This window comes from Podarcis liolepis, assembly GCF_965112155.1.
Source record: "Podarcis liolepis genome assembly, chromosome: 10".
Lineage (NCBI taxonomy): Eukaryota > Metazoa > Chordata > Lepidosauria > Squamata > Lacertidae > Podarcis > Podarcis liolepis.
In genome coordinates this window covers 3,070,303-3,086,040 of record NC_139562.1, presented here as the reverse complement: position 1 = coordinate 3,086,040, position 15,738 = coordinate 3,070,303, and the positions used below count along the sequence as shown (strand labels likewise).

The 15,738-nt window shown below is 48.9% G+C and overlaps 2 protein-coding genes across 4 annotated transcripts in view; one reads left to right on the top strand and one right to left on the bottom strand.

Moving 5' to 3' along the window:
• The window catches only part of NME6 (NME/NM23 nucleoside diphosphate kinase 6), a 13,865-nt gene extending 13,752 nt beyond the window's left edge, over positions 1-113 (bottom strand). The window contains exon 1 of the mRNA XM_083461633.1: positions 31-113. The gene's annotated coding sequence lies outside the window, so the exon portion shown is untranslated. The remainder of the gene's footprint in view (positions 1-30) is intronic.
• Positions 1-15,738, top strand: part of LOC310687006 (rab-like protein 2A) — a 16,335-nt gene extending 597 nt beyond the window's left edge. For 2 of the 3 annotated variants that reach the window (XM_083461621.1, XM_083461620.1), the window contains exons 2-9: positions 3,126-3,268; positions 4,351-4,380; positions 5,467-5,546; positions 8,168-8,247; positions 11,623-11,734; positions 13,698-13,795; positions 13,974-14,057; positions 15,303-15,738. In XM_083461621.1, coding sequence (XP_083317747.1) covers positions 3,153-3,268; positions 4,351-4,380; positions 5,467-5,546; positions 8,168-8,247; positions 11,623-11,734; positions 13,698-13,795; positions 13,974-14,057; positions 15,303-15,383 — 681 coding nt within the window. In that variant the 5' untranslated portion in view covers positions 3,126-3,152 and the 3' untranslated portion in view covers positions 15,384-15,738. Of the gene's footprint in view, positions 1-162; positions 303-3,125; positions 3,269-4,350; positions 4,381-5,466; positions 5,547-8,167; positions 8,248-11,622; positions 11,735-13,697; positions 13,796-13,973; positions 14,058-15,302 lie in introns of those variants that run through there. The other variant, XM_083461619.1, reaches the window with a different exon arrangement.

Below are 15,738 nucleotides of genomic sequence, written 5' to 3'. Positions count from 1 at the left end.
GAGGGAGGAGGCCTCATCCTGCTCCGGTACCTGCCTGTCCCCGGCGGCGTCGACTGCGTCTCCCTCCTCCTCCTTCCCTCCTTCCTTCCCTCCTTCCTCTCTCCTCCTCTTCCTCCTCCCTCCCTCCCCGGTCTCCTTGGCGACGCGGCGCTCCGTCTCTTCCTCCTCCTCCTCCTCCGGCGAGGCCTACCTTCCCGCGCGGGGCGCCCCGGCCTCGCGTAGCCCCTGTGCCCGGCGAGGCGGCGCCTGGGCGGGGAAGGGGGCGAAGAAGGCGCCTCCCTCTTCCTCGGGGGCTCGGAGAGGTGCGGGGGCGCGCGGGGGGGGGGAGAGGCCCACTCCGCGTTGCCCACTTGGGGGGCTGGGGGGCACCGAGGAACCGGCCCTGGGGGGGTGTCTCGCTTTGCAAGGGGGGCAGTATTGGGGGGTCTGCTGCTTTACGGTCCCCTCGCCTTAGGAGGTGGGGAGATTACCCCCCCTCCAGGTTGGGGGGTGTCTCTGCTGGTCCCCTATGGGCAGGGGGGCTGCCCTGCTAGAGGCTGGCAAAGGGAGGGGTGCAAAGAGCCAATAATAATAATAATAATAATAATAATAATAATAATGGGGTGCAGCACAGTCAGGAAGGATGCCTGGTTTTGGGGGGGCTCATTCTGGTGCCAGGTGGGCACTGCATGCCTGTGCCCATGACGCACAGGTGGTCCTGACTGGTGGTGGTGCCAGCGGTCAATAATAATAATAATAATAATTATAATAATAATGGGGTGCAGCACAGTCAGGAAAGATGCCTGGTTTTGGGGGGGCTCATTCTGGTGCCAGGTGGGCACTGCATGCCTGTGCCCGTGACACACAGGTGGTCCTGATTGGTGGTGGTGCCAGCGATTACTACTACTACTACTACTACTACTAATAATAATAATAATGGGGTGCAGCACAGCCAGGAAAGATGCCTGGTTTGGTGGGGGGGCTCATTCTGGTGCCAGGTGGGCACTACATGCCTGTGCCCATGATGCACAGGTGGTCCTGATTGGTGGTGGTGCCAGCGATTAATAATAATAATAATAATAATAATAATAATAATAATAATAATAATAATAATGTGGTGCAGCAGAGTCAGGAAAGATGCCTGGTTTTGGGGGGGCTCATTCTGGTGCCAGGTGGGCACTGCATGCCTGTGCCCGTGACACACAGGTGGTCCTGACTGGTGGTTGTGCCAGCGATTAATAATAATAATAATAATGGGGTGCAGCACAGTCAGGAAAGATGCCTGGTTTGGTGGGGGGGGCTCATTCTGGTGCCAGGTGGGCACTACATGCCTGTGCCCATGATGCACAGATGGTCCTGATTGGTGGTGGTGCCAGCGATTAATAATAATAATAATAATAATAATAATAATAATAATGTGGTGCAGCAGAGTCAGGAAAGATGCCTGGTTTTGGGGGGGCTCATTCTGGTGCCAGGTGGGCACTACATGCCTGTGCCCATGATGCACAGGTGGTCCTGATTGGTGGTGGTGCCAGCGATTAATAATAATAATAATAATAATAATAATAATAATAATAATGGGGTGCAGCAGAGTCAGGAAAGATGCCTGGTTTGGTGGGGGGCTCATTCTGGTGCCAGGTGGGCACTACATGCCTGTGCCCATGATGCACAGATGGTCCTGATTGGTGGTGGTGCCAGCGATTAATAATAATAATAATAATAATAATAATAATAATAATAATGGGGTGCAGCACAGCCAGGAAAGATGCCTGGTTTTTTGGGGGGCTCATTCTGGTGCCAGGTGGGCTCTGCATGCCTGTGCCCATGACGCACAGATGGTCCTGATTGGTGGTGGTGCCAGCGATCAATAATAATAATAATCAGTGCTTTTTTCTGGGGGGACGCAGGGGTATGGATACCCCTAAACATTTTGTGAATCTAAGTTTGGCCTCATTGACAGGCAGTATTTCAATATGAGTCGGAAAATGAGAGTCCCCTAAACATTTTTTTAAAGAAAAAAAGCACTGATACTACTACTACTAATTTATTTATACCCTGCCCATCTGGCTGGGTTTCCCCAGTCACCCTGGGTGGCTCCCAACAGAATTAAAGGCACAATAAAACATTAACAACTTCTCAAAACAGCATCAGGACCCCTAAATGCTAATAATAATAGTAATAATAATAATAATGTTGTTATTTGTATCCCCACCCATCTGACTGGGTTTATTTTTATTTATTTATTTATTTATTTATAAAAACCACAATATATAAAATCAAGATAAAAACAACAATCCGGTAACGTGCCCCCCCCCGCCCCCCAAAGAAGCCACATTTTAAAAGGGCATAGGATGGGGTTCCCTCAGTCATTCTACCCAGGCAGGTCCCAGCAAATATATAAACAATAAAAGGGCTGCCATTTGGCACTGGGTCTGCACCAGTGACATGCTTGCAAAATCAAATCTTCTATAAATGCAGTAATATCATTTATGCAGTTTTATTAAAGTGTGTGTGCGCGCGCGCGTGCGTAATTGATTGTAAATTGCCTCCAGACTTTCTTAGTGGGAAAAGCCGTGGGAAACCTAATCAATTTAATTTGTTTCCCTTTTGTGCCATGTCTTTTAGATTGCAAAGGCTGTTTGCCTATTGCTCTTAGTAAGCTGCGATTTTCTTTAATTTCATTATCAATTAATATTGCCATTTCAAATTAAAAAATTGAGTCTAAATCGCTTCAAGGCTTTACGGTAAAACCTAACCCTGCCTGGAGCTTTGGCATCCCCTTTGCCCTGTGGCAAGCTCCAGTCTGAGCAGGGAAAGACTCCAGGGGCCAGCAAACTTTTTCAGCGGGGGGCTGGTCTACTGTCCCTCGGACCTTGTGGGGGGCCAGACTATAAAAAAAAAGAACGAAAAAGGAAGAATGAATTCCTATGCCCCACAAATAACCCAGAGATCCATTTTAAATAAAGGGACACATTCTACTCATGTAAAAACACGCTGATTCCCGGACCATCCGCGAGCCAGATTTAGAAGGCGATTGGGCCGGATTCGTCCCTGGGCCTTAGTCTGTCTACCAATGGAAAAGAGGGTTGCCAGGTACCAGGCGTAATAGGATGCATAGTTCCACCGTTGTCCCTCTGGCCTTACAGGTGCTGCGCTGATCCTGCCAAAGTCCGATGGCCGAGGAAATGGCCGATGGAGACGCCAGCCTGGAGCTGGATCAGGAGAAATACGACGCTGATGAGAACGTGAAGATTATCTGCCTTGGGGACAGCGCAGTGGGGAAGTCCAAGTGAGTGGCCGAGAAAAAGTCCCAAAGGATATCTGGCTTATCTGACTATTCCTGCCCAGAGGTTCTGCGCTTTGCTTCCGTCGCTGACGTTTCCATTGCCGTTACGTAGGTCCAGGGCTACTAAAACCTGTTTTCTTTTGGATGGGCAGCATAGATACATGGCACCCTCTCTGTGTTTTGGAGAGGGCCGGATTTAGGTTTGATGAGGCCCTAAGCTCCTGAAGGTAATGGGGCCCTTTCTGTGTCCGGCTGTCCTTTGCCAACAACAAATTGCCGCTATTTTTTCGTGTTGAATATATGCTATGTGGTCATTTATGGACCTAATAGGTATCTAAAGCCATTTGCACATCACAAAATTTGTATTTTATCAAAGTAATTGTTAAACTGAAATACAATTAAGAAGTAGTACAGTGGTACCTCCAGTTGCGGACAGGATCCGTTCCAGAGCTCTGGTTGGATCCCGAGGTTTCCGCAACCAGAGGGACCGCTTCTGCGCATGCACGCACTGCGAAACCCGGAAAAATACTTCTGGGTTTGCAACATCTGCATCCTGAAGGATACGCAACCAGAGGTGTGCGTATCCAGAGGTACCACTGTATATTAATAGTGAAATACAATTAAGAAGAAATATATTCAACCAGTGATATTTTAGGGAGCAGGCTAGCAGGCGGGGCCCATGACTTACATCATAGGAGCCTACACAACACAAAACACGGTTGCTGGATGTAGGTTTTATTTTATTGGTTTTTCATCTTCTATTTTGGAAATGTACATCCAGGTTTTTTGCCTTTCAATTTTTGCCCCCCCCCCCCGAGAGTGGGGCCCTAAGCTATAGCTTGTTTAGCTTATACATAAATCTGGCGCTGATTACAACTCCCATTGGCCCCAGAAGTAGAGTGTAGCCATTGTGGCAAGCAGCCAAAAACTCCGTATTCTGTGGCGCAGCTCAGAATGGAGGATGCAGATTATTCTGAGAGTTGGGGGAAGAGTCTGTGGCCAAAAAAGCCTTTTTATCTTTACACCTCTGTGATTTTTCTGAACGGGCCCATTCCTCACTAGGCTTCTGTTTCCTTCTCTTTCAGGTTAATGGAACGCTTTCTCCTGGATGGGTTGTATCCTTTGAGATCTTGCAGACTTACACAAGCTGCAGCCCAGAAAGGGGTGGGGGTGTTGGCGGCATTTAATTCCTTTGCTTGTTTGAGATTAAAACTCCCTTGCACTCACGGCAACGGCTCTTACTGGTTAGAGCAGTTTCCATACTTGGGCCTCCAGCCGCTTTATGGACTACAACTCCCATCATCCTTTGCTAGCACAACCAGTCATCAGGGATGATGGGAATGGAATTGAAGTCCCAAAACAGTGGAGACCCAAGTTTGGGAAAGCCTGGGTTAGATTGCGATGCTGATAATGCCAAGGTTGCAGGTTTGATCCCCATATGGGAGAGCTGCGTAATTCCTGCATTGCAGAGGGTTGGACTTGATGACCCCCAGGGTCCCTTCTACAATTCTGTCTGCAGCTTATCCGTTTTTGCATACTGTATACACCTGCCCCACATACAGCTGAAACTCGAAAAATAGCGTGGAAGAGTTCATTTATTTCAGTAATTCAACTTAAAAGGTGAAACTAATATATGAGATAGACTCATGACATGCAAAGCGAGATATGTCAAGCCTTTATTTGTTATGAGTGTGATATCTCATATATTAGTTTCACCTTTTAAGTGAACCCCCTCGCCTGAGCAATAGGTGTATAATATAAGCTTCTCTTATATTAATTAATGAAGTATTAGGTGTTTTGGGCGGACACTTTTCTTTGATAGGGAGCGGAAATGGTTTAAATACCTAATAGTCATTTTGCTTATAATATTTTTCTTCAACCAGGGTTTTGGCGGATTAATATTCTACAGCCTTTTAAATGTGTCGGTGGGGATTATAGTTTTGCTGTTTTGTTTCACTTACTTGTTTTTATCCTGTCTTTTTTCCGTGAACCGCCCTGAAATCTTTCGATGTAGAGTGGTAGATAAATGAAATAAATAAGCAATAAAAGGGCAGGGAGGTGTCCTGGCAGGGAGCTGACGGCTGCATCTGTTGCTTAACGGTGGAATGACAGCCATCTGATACCAAGTTTATCTGGTGTACACATGGTTAGATTTAAAAACGGTGACATTGCTTGAAAGGCGCCTTGACTCGCACCCGCAGCAAACCTCACCAGCTCTCCACCTTCGCCCTGACGCTCTACAAGCATACCGCCACCGTGGATGGCAAGACAATCCTCGTGGGTGAGAGCCTTGCTGGGCAGGGCAGCTTTGGGCCCCGCGGGACTCGGGAACAGGGGTCTCTCCTACTCCCTTTCGGAGTGGCACCAGCTCTGGGGGAAGCTGCTTGCATCTTGCCCCTTTCAGATCAGGAAACCTCCCAGTGGATTCATGCAAAGTTTAGTGTGGTAGTAGGAGAGCTAGGGAGGGAAATGACATGTGGCAACCAGTATGCCCCTTGGGTTTCGTATATGCGTAAAGGTAAAGGGACCCCTGACCATTAGGTCCAGTCATGGCCGACTGGGGTTGTGGCGCTCATCTCGCTTTACTGGCCGAGGGAGCCGGCGTACAGCTTCCGGGTCATGTGGCCAGCAGGACTAAGCCGCTTCTGGCGAACCAGAGCAGCGCACGGAAACGCTGCTTACCTTCCCGCCATAGCGGTACCTATTTATCTACTTGCACTTTGAGGTGCTTTCGAACTGCTAGGTTGGCAGGAGCTGGGACCGAGCAACAGGAGCTCACCCCGTCGCGGGGATTCGAACCGCCAACCTTCTGATCGGCAAGTCCTAGGCTCTGTGGTTTAACACACAGCGCCCCCTGCGTTTCAACAAGTCTAAAAAGCTTGGGACACAAACGTTCATGGTCCTCTAGCAGCTATGGTGGCTCGTTTTTGATGTATTTAGCATTATAATAATATAATAATAATTTATTACTTATACCCCGCCGATCTGGCTGGGTTTCCCCAGTCACTCTGGGCAGCTTCCAACAGAAGATTAAAAATACGTTAAAACATCAGTCATTAAAAAACTTCCCTGAACAGGGCTGCCTTCAGATGTCTTCTGAATGTCAGATAGTTGTTTATTCCTTTGACATCTGGTGGGAGGGCGTTCCACAGGGTGGGTGCCACTACTGAGAAGGCCCTCTGCCTGGTTCCCTGTAACTTGGCTTCTCACAGCGAGGGAACCGCCAGAAGGCCCTCGGTGCTGGACCTCAGTGTCCGGGCAGAATGATATGGGTGGAGATGCTCCTTCTGGTATCCTGGGCCGAGGCCGTTTAGGGTTTTCAAGGTCAGCACCAACCCTTTGAATTGTGCTCGGAAACGTACTAGGAGCTAATGTAGGTCTTTCAGGACCGGTGTTATATGGTCTTGGCGGCCACTCCCAGTCACCAGTCTAGCTGCCACATTCTGGATTAAGTGTAGTTTCCGGGTCAGCTTCAAAGGTAGCCCCTTGTAGAGCGCAATGCAATAGTCCAAGCAGGAGATAACCAGAGCATGCACCACTCTGGTGAGACAGTCCACAGGCAGGGAGGGTCTCATCCTGCATACCAGATGGAGCTGGTAGACAGCTGCTACGGACACAGAACTGATCTGCCCCTCCATGGACAGCTGGGAGTCCAAAATGACTCCCAGGCTGCGCACTGGTCCTTCAGGGGTACAGTTGCCCCATTCAGGACCAGAGAGTCTTCCATACCCACCCACCCCCTGTCCCCAAAAACAGTACTTCTGTCTTGTCAGGATTCAACCTCAATCTGTTAGCCACCATCCATCCTCCAACTGCCTCCAGGCACTCACACAGGACCTTTACTGCCTCTGCTGGTTCTGATTTGAAAGAGAGGTAGAGCTGGGTGTCATCCGCATACTGGTGAACACCCAGCCCAAACCCCCTGATGATCTCTCCCAGCGGCTTCATATAGATGTTAAAAACCCAGTTGATGCGAGTTTTAATATGTTTTCAGCCTATTGTTATTTTCACTTTTCGAAAGTCTCAAATTATTCTTAACTTCTCTTGTTGATAAGTTTTTTGCAAGCCACCTTGAGGTTTGTTTGTTTGTTTTATAATCAAGCAGTGCATAATTTTTATGAAATACATAATAATAAAGAGGAGGCGACCCTTGGCAAGTTTTTTTTTGGGGGGGAGGGGGAGCACAGAAAGCAAAGCAGGTAAGAGAAAAAGTTTCACACCCAGTGAGTTTTGGTTTACTCAGGCTCATCATCAAGGAGTAAATACAGAAGTTGGGTGAGATATTAAATTTTCTTTGCTTCCTCCTTTCCCCCACCCTCACCCCACCCAGTAGTGAGCTACCAGGGTGGGCTAGCTGGGGCCGGGAAAAGATAAGCCAGGCAGATCACAGACAGGAAGCCTTGTTTTCCTGTTGCCCTTGACGATGCAGGAAGAGCTTCTATATCCTCCTTCACCTGCTAATCTCTCAAGAAGGATTCTGACCAGAGTGTTCTTGTATCTAGAGCAGCCTTTCTCAACCTGTGGGTCCCCAGATGTTGTTAAACTACAACTCCCATCACCCCTAGCTAGCAAGGCCAGAGCTCAGGGATGATGGGAGTTGTAGTCCAACAACATCTGGGGACCCACAGGTTGAGAACCGCTGATCTAGAGATTTATTCCTTTATTTATTCATTTGCACACTACATTGATCATCAGAAAACCTCAGAGGGATTTCCGGTTTCCAAGAAATGTAAAGCGATAGAATTATCACAAAGTGACCTCCTCAGCGCTAACTTTAGAAGTTAAGATAGGCTGGGAGCAGATTAAACCCTGCATCAACTTTCTAAACCCCTGGGTAAGCTAGAAGTGGAGCTTTCTTCCCCGCTGTGGTTAATGCAGCCATGGGCCATTCCTGCTTTTCAGACTTCTGGGACACGGCTGGGCAGGAGCGCTTCCAGAGCATGCATGCTTCCTACTACTACAAGGCTCACGCCTGCATCATGGTAAGTGGGCGGGCTGCCTTTTGGGCGGGGGCTGCAGAGGGGGACCAGGGGTGGCAGGCTGGAAGCGGGGAAGCCTGGTGTGGCTTTGTGAAGTTCGGGCGAGGCTTTGGCTCGGGCTGTGCTGTGCTGTGTGTGCTTCGCCAAGCTCTCCCACGGAGCTGCGTCTTTCCCCCTGCTTGTTCCGGGTCAGCCTAGACTTCCGTATGCGACTCGTGTTATGGGATGTGAGTATTCTGCAGAGCCGGGATTCTACAGTAGGAAATCCTGTGCAGAATTTTGCACGTCCAAGGGGAAAAAATCTTGGCTGCCGTTATAAAAAGGTACAGTGGTACCGAACAAATTTGCCCCTGGGCGCCGCAAACCCGGAAGTGAGTGTCCCGGTTTGCAAACGTTTTTTGGAATCCGAACGTCCGAAGCGGCTTCCAATTAAGTGCAGGAAGTTTTCAAACAGTTCCAGGAGTTGAACGGACTCCCATTTCGGAAACGGGATCTGGTCGTTACGACCATGAAGCCTGAGTGCTTGAGGAAAGTGGTATCTGAAGAAACCTTTGACTCTGGAGGTGGGCTTATCAGCCCTTTCCGTGTCAGAGCCTTCCATGGGTGCAATTTCCTCCCCAGCAGTGGTTTCCAACCTTTTTTTGGCCATGCCCCACTTAAAAGGTAAAGGGACCCCTGACCATTAGGTCCAGTCATGACTGACTCTGGGGTTGTGGCGCTCATCTCGCTTTACTGGCTGAGGGAGCCGGCGTACAGCTTCCGTGTCATGTGGCGAGCATGACTAAGCCGCTTCTGGTGAACCAGAGCAGCGCACGGAAACACCGTTTACTTTGAGGTGCTTTCGAACTTCTAGGTTGGCAGGAGCAGGGACAGAGCAACGGGAGCTCACCCCGTCGCGGGGATTTGAACCGCTGACCTTCTGATTGGCAAGTCCTAGGCTCTGTGGTTTAACCCACAGCGCCACCTGCGTCCCTTAAGCATCTCTAAAATTCTAGTTCCCCCCCCCCCCATGACGTATAATTCTTGTTATTCAAAAAGCAAACTCATATTCACGTGGAGGAAGCCTAAAAGGCCATTCACTGTTAATGACTCGTTCTCGAATTGCCCCCCTTAAAAATTTAATTGCCCCTCTGTGTGGCGTGTGCCCCATGTTGGGAACCACGGCTCCCTGGTGAGGTTGCCTCCTGTAATATTGACTCCTGGGAATAATTTTTAAACATTCCTCTTTACCCATGTGTTTGATGGCAGTCCTAAAACCATTGGATGGAAGACTGATTGTTTTAAAGTGTTTTCAGATATATTTTTAAGTGTTCATTACTGGTGTTTTTATTTTACTTATTTATATAAAATATTTATATACCACTGTATCATATAAATATGTCACAGTGGTTTACAAGAATATAAAAACATGAAACCATACTGCAGTAAAATCAGTTTGCCGACGTGAGCTCCTTTGGGAGGGAAGAGTGAAATATAAATTGAATAAATAAGGAGCTCCCAAGAGCTCAGTTGCTGGGAGGGGGCACTGTTGCCCCAGCTGTCGGTCTGTTGCACTGTGCTTTCTCTTGGTCAGCCGTGGGGCAGGGGATCACTCTTTGCATGCTGCAAAACACGACCTCATTTAAGACTGGAGGCCTTTGGCATTCCTGCTAGCTTCTTCCGCAGAGCATGCTTTTCCCTGGAGGCATTTGGACCCTGCAATTCTGCCGTCCCCGTCCCCCCCAGCCAGCCCCTCAAGTTACTGGTTCGGGGCCTACCCTCTCTTCTGCTGCTCCTGTGGGGAGGACCCAAAGCAGTGGCTTCAAATTGCAAGAAGGGAGATTCCAACTAAACGTTCGGTCGAGTTGATCCCTGTATAGGGAGGGTGCAAATTTCTGCATTGCAGGAGATTGGACAAGATGATCTTCAGGGTCCCTTCCAACTCTGTGATTCCATAATTAGGTCAAACTTTTGGGGACGTCAAACATTGCTGACATCTTGACGAAACCATTGTTTGTAAAAAAACAAGCAAATGTGTGAATGTTTGGGTTTGCAAAGTTGGATGAAATACTTTGTATGTGCTCAGAAGTTAATTGCTCCGTGTGAGCTGTGAGGGAGTGTTGAGATTTTTCTTCTGCGTGCAGCTTCGCACGAAGTCAATTAAGAGTTGGCCGAAAGCCAAGGGTACTGGGCAGAGGAGTAATTCTGCCTGGAGATATGAGACCTTAGGTACAGCTCCACCATTGGTTGAGGTCTCACACAGGCATGATGACTTATGACCTAACCGACTGGAAAGGTTGTTGGTCAGTGTGGAGTCGTTTGGAGTTTGTTAAGAGAGAGCTAGTTAAGATCCGTATCTGTTCTGTTCTTGTACATAGTAACTTGAAGTCTGCTGTAAATAATAAACACCTCTAAGCAAACAAGTTACTGGTAGCAGCATTTTGTTCCTGCTTCGTCCATCCTGCCTGCAACTGATTGCTTTTCAGAACGCTGCATATAATAATAATAATAATAATAATAATAATAATAATAATAATAATAATTTATTTATACCCCGCCCATCTGGCTGAGTTTCCCCAGCCACTCTGGGCGGCTCCCAATCAGTGTTAAAAAGCCAGTGTGGTGTAGTGGTTAAGAGCGGTAGATTCGTAATCTGGGTAACCGGGTTCGCGTCTCCGCTCCTCCACATGCAGCTGCTGGGTGACCTTGGGCCAGTCACACTTCTGTGAAGTCTCTCAGCCCCACTCACCTCACAGAGTGTGTGTTGTGGGGGAGGAAGGGAAAGGAGAATGTTAGCCGCTTTGAGACTCCTGAAGGGGAGTGAAAGGCGGGATATCAAATCCAAACTCTTCTTCTTCTTCTTAAAAACAGTATAGCGTTACATATTAAAAACTTCCCTGAACAGGGCTGCCTTAAGATGTCTTCTGAATGTCAGGTAATTATTTATCTCTTTGACATCTGATGGGAGGGCGTTCCACATGGCGGGTGCCACTACCGAGAAGGCCCACTGTCTGGTTCCCTGTAGCCTCACTTCTCGCAGGGAGGGAACCGCCAGAAGGCCCTTGGCGCTGGACCTCTGTCCGGGCTGAACGATGGGGGTGGAGACGCTCCTTCAGGTATATGCTCTGCTAAGGTCTGGCTAAGGTCCTGCAACAGGTCAAAGTTGCGAAACACCAAAAACTTTTTGGCTGTAAGAGTCATTCAATGGTGGAACGGGCTTCCTGGGAAGGTGGTGGACTCTCCTCCCTTGGAGGTTTCTAAGCAGAAGTTGGATAGCCATCTTTAATGGATTCTTTAGCTGTGATTCCTACATTGCCGGGGTTTGGACTGGATTCTTGACTATTTCAGGCCAGAGTGCCACCTGTGTCTGCAATGGGCTCTTCTCCTCTCTCTTGCCAGGTCTTTGACGTCCAGAGAAAGGTCACCTACAAGAACCTGAGCAGTTGGTACAAGGAGCTGCGGGAGTTCCGCCCCCAGATCCCTTGCATTGTGGTTGCCAACAAAATCGACGGTGGGTCTCCTTGGAGCTCTGGGGGAGAGATCAGATGTGTGCTGGCCTGTAGTTGTAAAAGCAAAGCTCACAAGCCTCAGCAACCACATGAATTAGGAGCATCTGTTGGGCAGCAGGATGAGTTCAGTGGTCGGAGAATCCCTTCCCTTCCCGCATAGCAAAGAAGCGAAATTCCTGCTGGCTGCCACAAGGCACACCGTGTGGTGGCCAGGCAGGCTTTCCTAAGGTAGGGCCATTGAATGAATGAATCGTTATTTGCGTCAGCCATCAGCCATAGCAATGAAACAACAATACAATATACAAAGAACAGAAATAAAAAGTCAATTATATAAAATACATTTTAGGGTTTTGAATCAATGGTCAAATAGTGGATCTTATTCCAACTGCCCCAGATAAAAACGTTGCAACATTTGCTGTCGCCTGCTTCTCTAGATCTGCCAAGAGAAAGGATGCTGTGGCAGTGGTCAGGCGACCCAGAATGGACAATAAAAGAGGGGTGATAACTGTTGGGATACTGCCAGGGAGATAAAGTCCATCATGGCCCCCAAGCCGGCTGCCGGACGATCCATCGATCTCCCGTAGTCACGCAGTATGAGCGATTAGCGACACGAGTTTCCTGAAAATACCTTGCCACATTCCAGGGCTCATGCACACTCTTATCAGCAGATAATGCACAGCCAGAAGTCGCACTCAGAAGAGCATTATTTACAAGCTTTTATTCAGCATTGATCAGAACAAAGAAAGACATGACTGCCTGCGACAGTGTCTTCGACAGAGAGAGAGAAACGAAAGCAATAGCGAACATAAACATCCTGTGAACAGGAAATACGCAGGCTGTGACACAAACATCCTGCTCCCTTTTAAGGTGGAACGGAAATATCCTAACAATAACCTCATTCCTCAAGTCTTTATAAAGAGTGCAAGCCATAAGGGCATGTGCCACCGAATCGGTACTGCCATGTCCACAGGGACAGAAGTGTTTCTCGTGAGAAATCTGTTGGAATCGTCCCTCAATTACAGCCGAGGGCAATACATTCAATCTTGCGAGAGCAAAAGCGTGTCTGTGTTTTAAAATTGCTAGGTTATGCAGACAGGGTGCCAGAGAGTCGAAATGGGAAGGTGGAAAATAGTCTTACCACGGGCAGAATTTCCTTATTGTGGCCAAGTTGTTCTGACGCTTGTTATCATAGGAGCTGACAAATTAGACTGTTTGCTTTACTAAAACCCAAAGTGAGTAGCTGTTGTGATAAACCACAAGAGTGAAGTTTTTGATAGACAATTTTAGCCCAGGCACTCTTGTGACAATCTTGCAGCAAGGGAGGCTATTGCGCATGGGGTGCCACCACTGCAAAGACCCTGCCGTGCTCTCCTGCAGCACACACTTAAAGAGGGGAACAGAGAAATCCCTCATATCAAAGAGAAGGGGGGGCAAAAAGAGTGTATGGGAGTGTCAGGCCACTTTAACTTGTTGGTTTTCAACTTAGCACTCAGCCTCTGGACTTCAGAATCCTTGACAGGCGGCTGGCTGAGGGTGAACTGATTGGCAGGGCAGGGCAGGGCCCCATTTGCCCGAGTTGACCAGCTCCCACTGCTCCGCTGGCGTCAATCCTGCCCAGAAAGCCAGTTCTTTTCTGAATGCAGTAATGAAAATAATCTGCTTTCTCTCCTGGGTTGAAGCCAGTGGAGGAAGGTAGTTCTGCAGAAGCTGGTTGGGCACAGCACTGAGTGGCTAGCATTAGTGACGTTAACCACCTTCCTTCCTGCCCCCTATTCATGGAGCAGTTTTTCAACATCATTGTACTAGACTTTGTATTTTAAACAATAGCAATCACAGGGAGAAAGATGAGCGCTTTATTAAACTTGCATGCCTTGCTTTTTTAAATGATCAAGCGGGCGCTACCTAGGTAGTGTGCCTTCCCCACAATGGCTCCTTGAGCAATGACCTCCTCTTTTGCTCCTCCAGCCGACATGAAGGTGACTCAGAAAGGCTTCAGCTTTCCGCGGAAGTTCAACCTTCCCTTCTATTTTGTGTCTGCTGCAGATGGCACCAATGTGGTGAAGGTAGGAGAGAGCTTTCGCCTGGGAGGGAGGCAGGACCTGCGGCTGGCAGGCTTCCTGGGGGGAGGAGCTGATGGGTGGTGGAATCGGCTTGGCAGCCGCCCTCCTACGGTGGAAAAAGGGGTGGGAGAAACCCAGAGCCCACCTTCTTACCTCTTCAGTGGTCTCCCTCTCCCACCAGGTCTTCAACGATGCCATCAAGCTGGCTGTGGCCTACAAACAGAATTCAGAAGACTTTATGGATGAAGTCTTGAAGGAACTGGAAGTAAGAGCAAATCTCCCCAGTGTGTTCCCACACCCTGTCCTTGTGAGGCACCCAAGCCCTTGGAGACTTGCGCCGCATTCCTTTGGGAGAGCATAGAACCCAGCACTTTATAGAGTTGGAAGGGACCCAGGGGGGTCATCTAGACCAAACCCCTGCAATGCAGGGATCACAGCAACTGAACTGCCTTTTAATTGAACTGCTTTGAAGCCCCCGCGAGCCTGTAGTGACCTCTGGTTTTGACAGTCACTACAGCTGGCTGCGGCTGAAGAGCCCCTTTCCACCCCTCGCCTTGGCTCATGGGCCCAGGTGCCAGTCCCACCCCTGCCGCACTTCCGCTGTCAGCAGCTACGGACTCCAGCTGCTTTCCTTTTCCTCTGTGGCCATACCTGCTCTTCCCTGGCTGCAGGTGAGAGCAGCTGCTGTCAGGGATCGAGCAATAAAAAACAGCCAGAGCAGCAGGGCCCTTGTTTCTTCTGTGATGAAAAAGCCAGGTGCTGCGGCAAGAGGAACAGGGTGATGGCAACAGTGGCTTCCTCCTTACTGGGACGGGTGGTAGTCGTACTTAATAGTTAGTGTATGCCCTGTGTTCAATTGGCACTTTGCAAAAAAAATTAATACAAGAACAGTAATTTAAATACAGTGAAAACAATCTCAAACTCACATTGGTGTTGTTTAGTTGTTCAATCGTGTCCGACTCTTCGTGACCCCCTGGACCAGAGCACGCCAGGCACTCCTGTCTTCCACTGCCTCCCACAGTTTAGTCAAACTCATGCTGGTAGCTTCGAGAACACTGTCCCACCATCTCATCCTCTGTCGTCCCCTTCTCCTTGTGCCCTCCATCTTTCCCAACATCAGGGTCTTTTTCAGGGAGTCTTCTCTTCTCATGAGGTGGCCAAAGTCTTGGAGCCTCAGCTTCAGGATCTGTCCTTCCAGTGAGCACTCAGGGCTGATTTCCTTCAGAATGGATAGGTTTGATCTTCTTGCAGTCCATGGGACTCTCAAGAGTCTCCTCCAGCACCATAATTCAAAATCATCCATTCTTTGGCGATCAGCCTTCTTTATGGACAAACTCAGATAGGCAGATGCAAACTGGGACAGCAGAAGCCTCAATTACTGCTGCCTGTAGTGACTGTTGGAACTGAGAAGGACTTGGAAGGAAAGATTCCATGCCGGAGACCTCCTAGAGGTGGACTGGCCTTTTTCTCTGATGTTTTGCTGTTCCAACTTTCTCTTGTCTTCTTTCAGAATTTCGAACTGGAGAAGAAGGGGGAGGACTCGACTGACAAAGAGGAGAACAGCCCAGAAGAAAATCCCCCGTCAACCTGAGGCCAGGGAATGGGGTGGCCTAGATCCACTTCCTCGAGTAGCTAGGGGCGCCCAGTTTGGCAGGGACTTGGGGGTGGGGAGCAGTGGTCCCTGCACAGAGGTGCCGGCCCTCCCTCCCTAAGGGAGGCAACCTGACAGAGATCAGCTCTGCTCCTCTGGATCCTTGTGGTGTGGGTGACCAGGCAGAGAACCCGTAGCAGTTCCCTCCCCTTAAGAATGCTGGGGAGGTGGGGGGAATATATGGTTTGGTGGGAGTTGGGCTCACGGATCCCCCCCGCCCCACATCTTGGGGATCTTCAGCCATGAGCTATTGTGGATAGCGTCTGCCTTCAGAAATAAATATTTGAAGGACTTG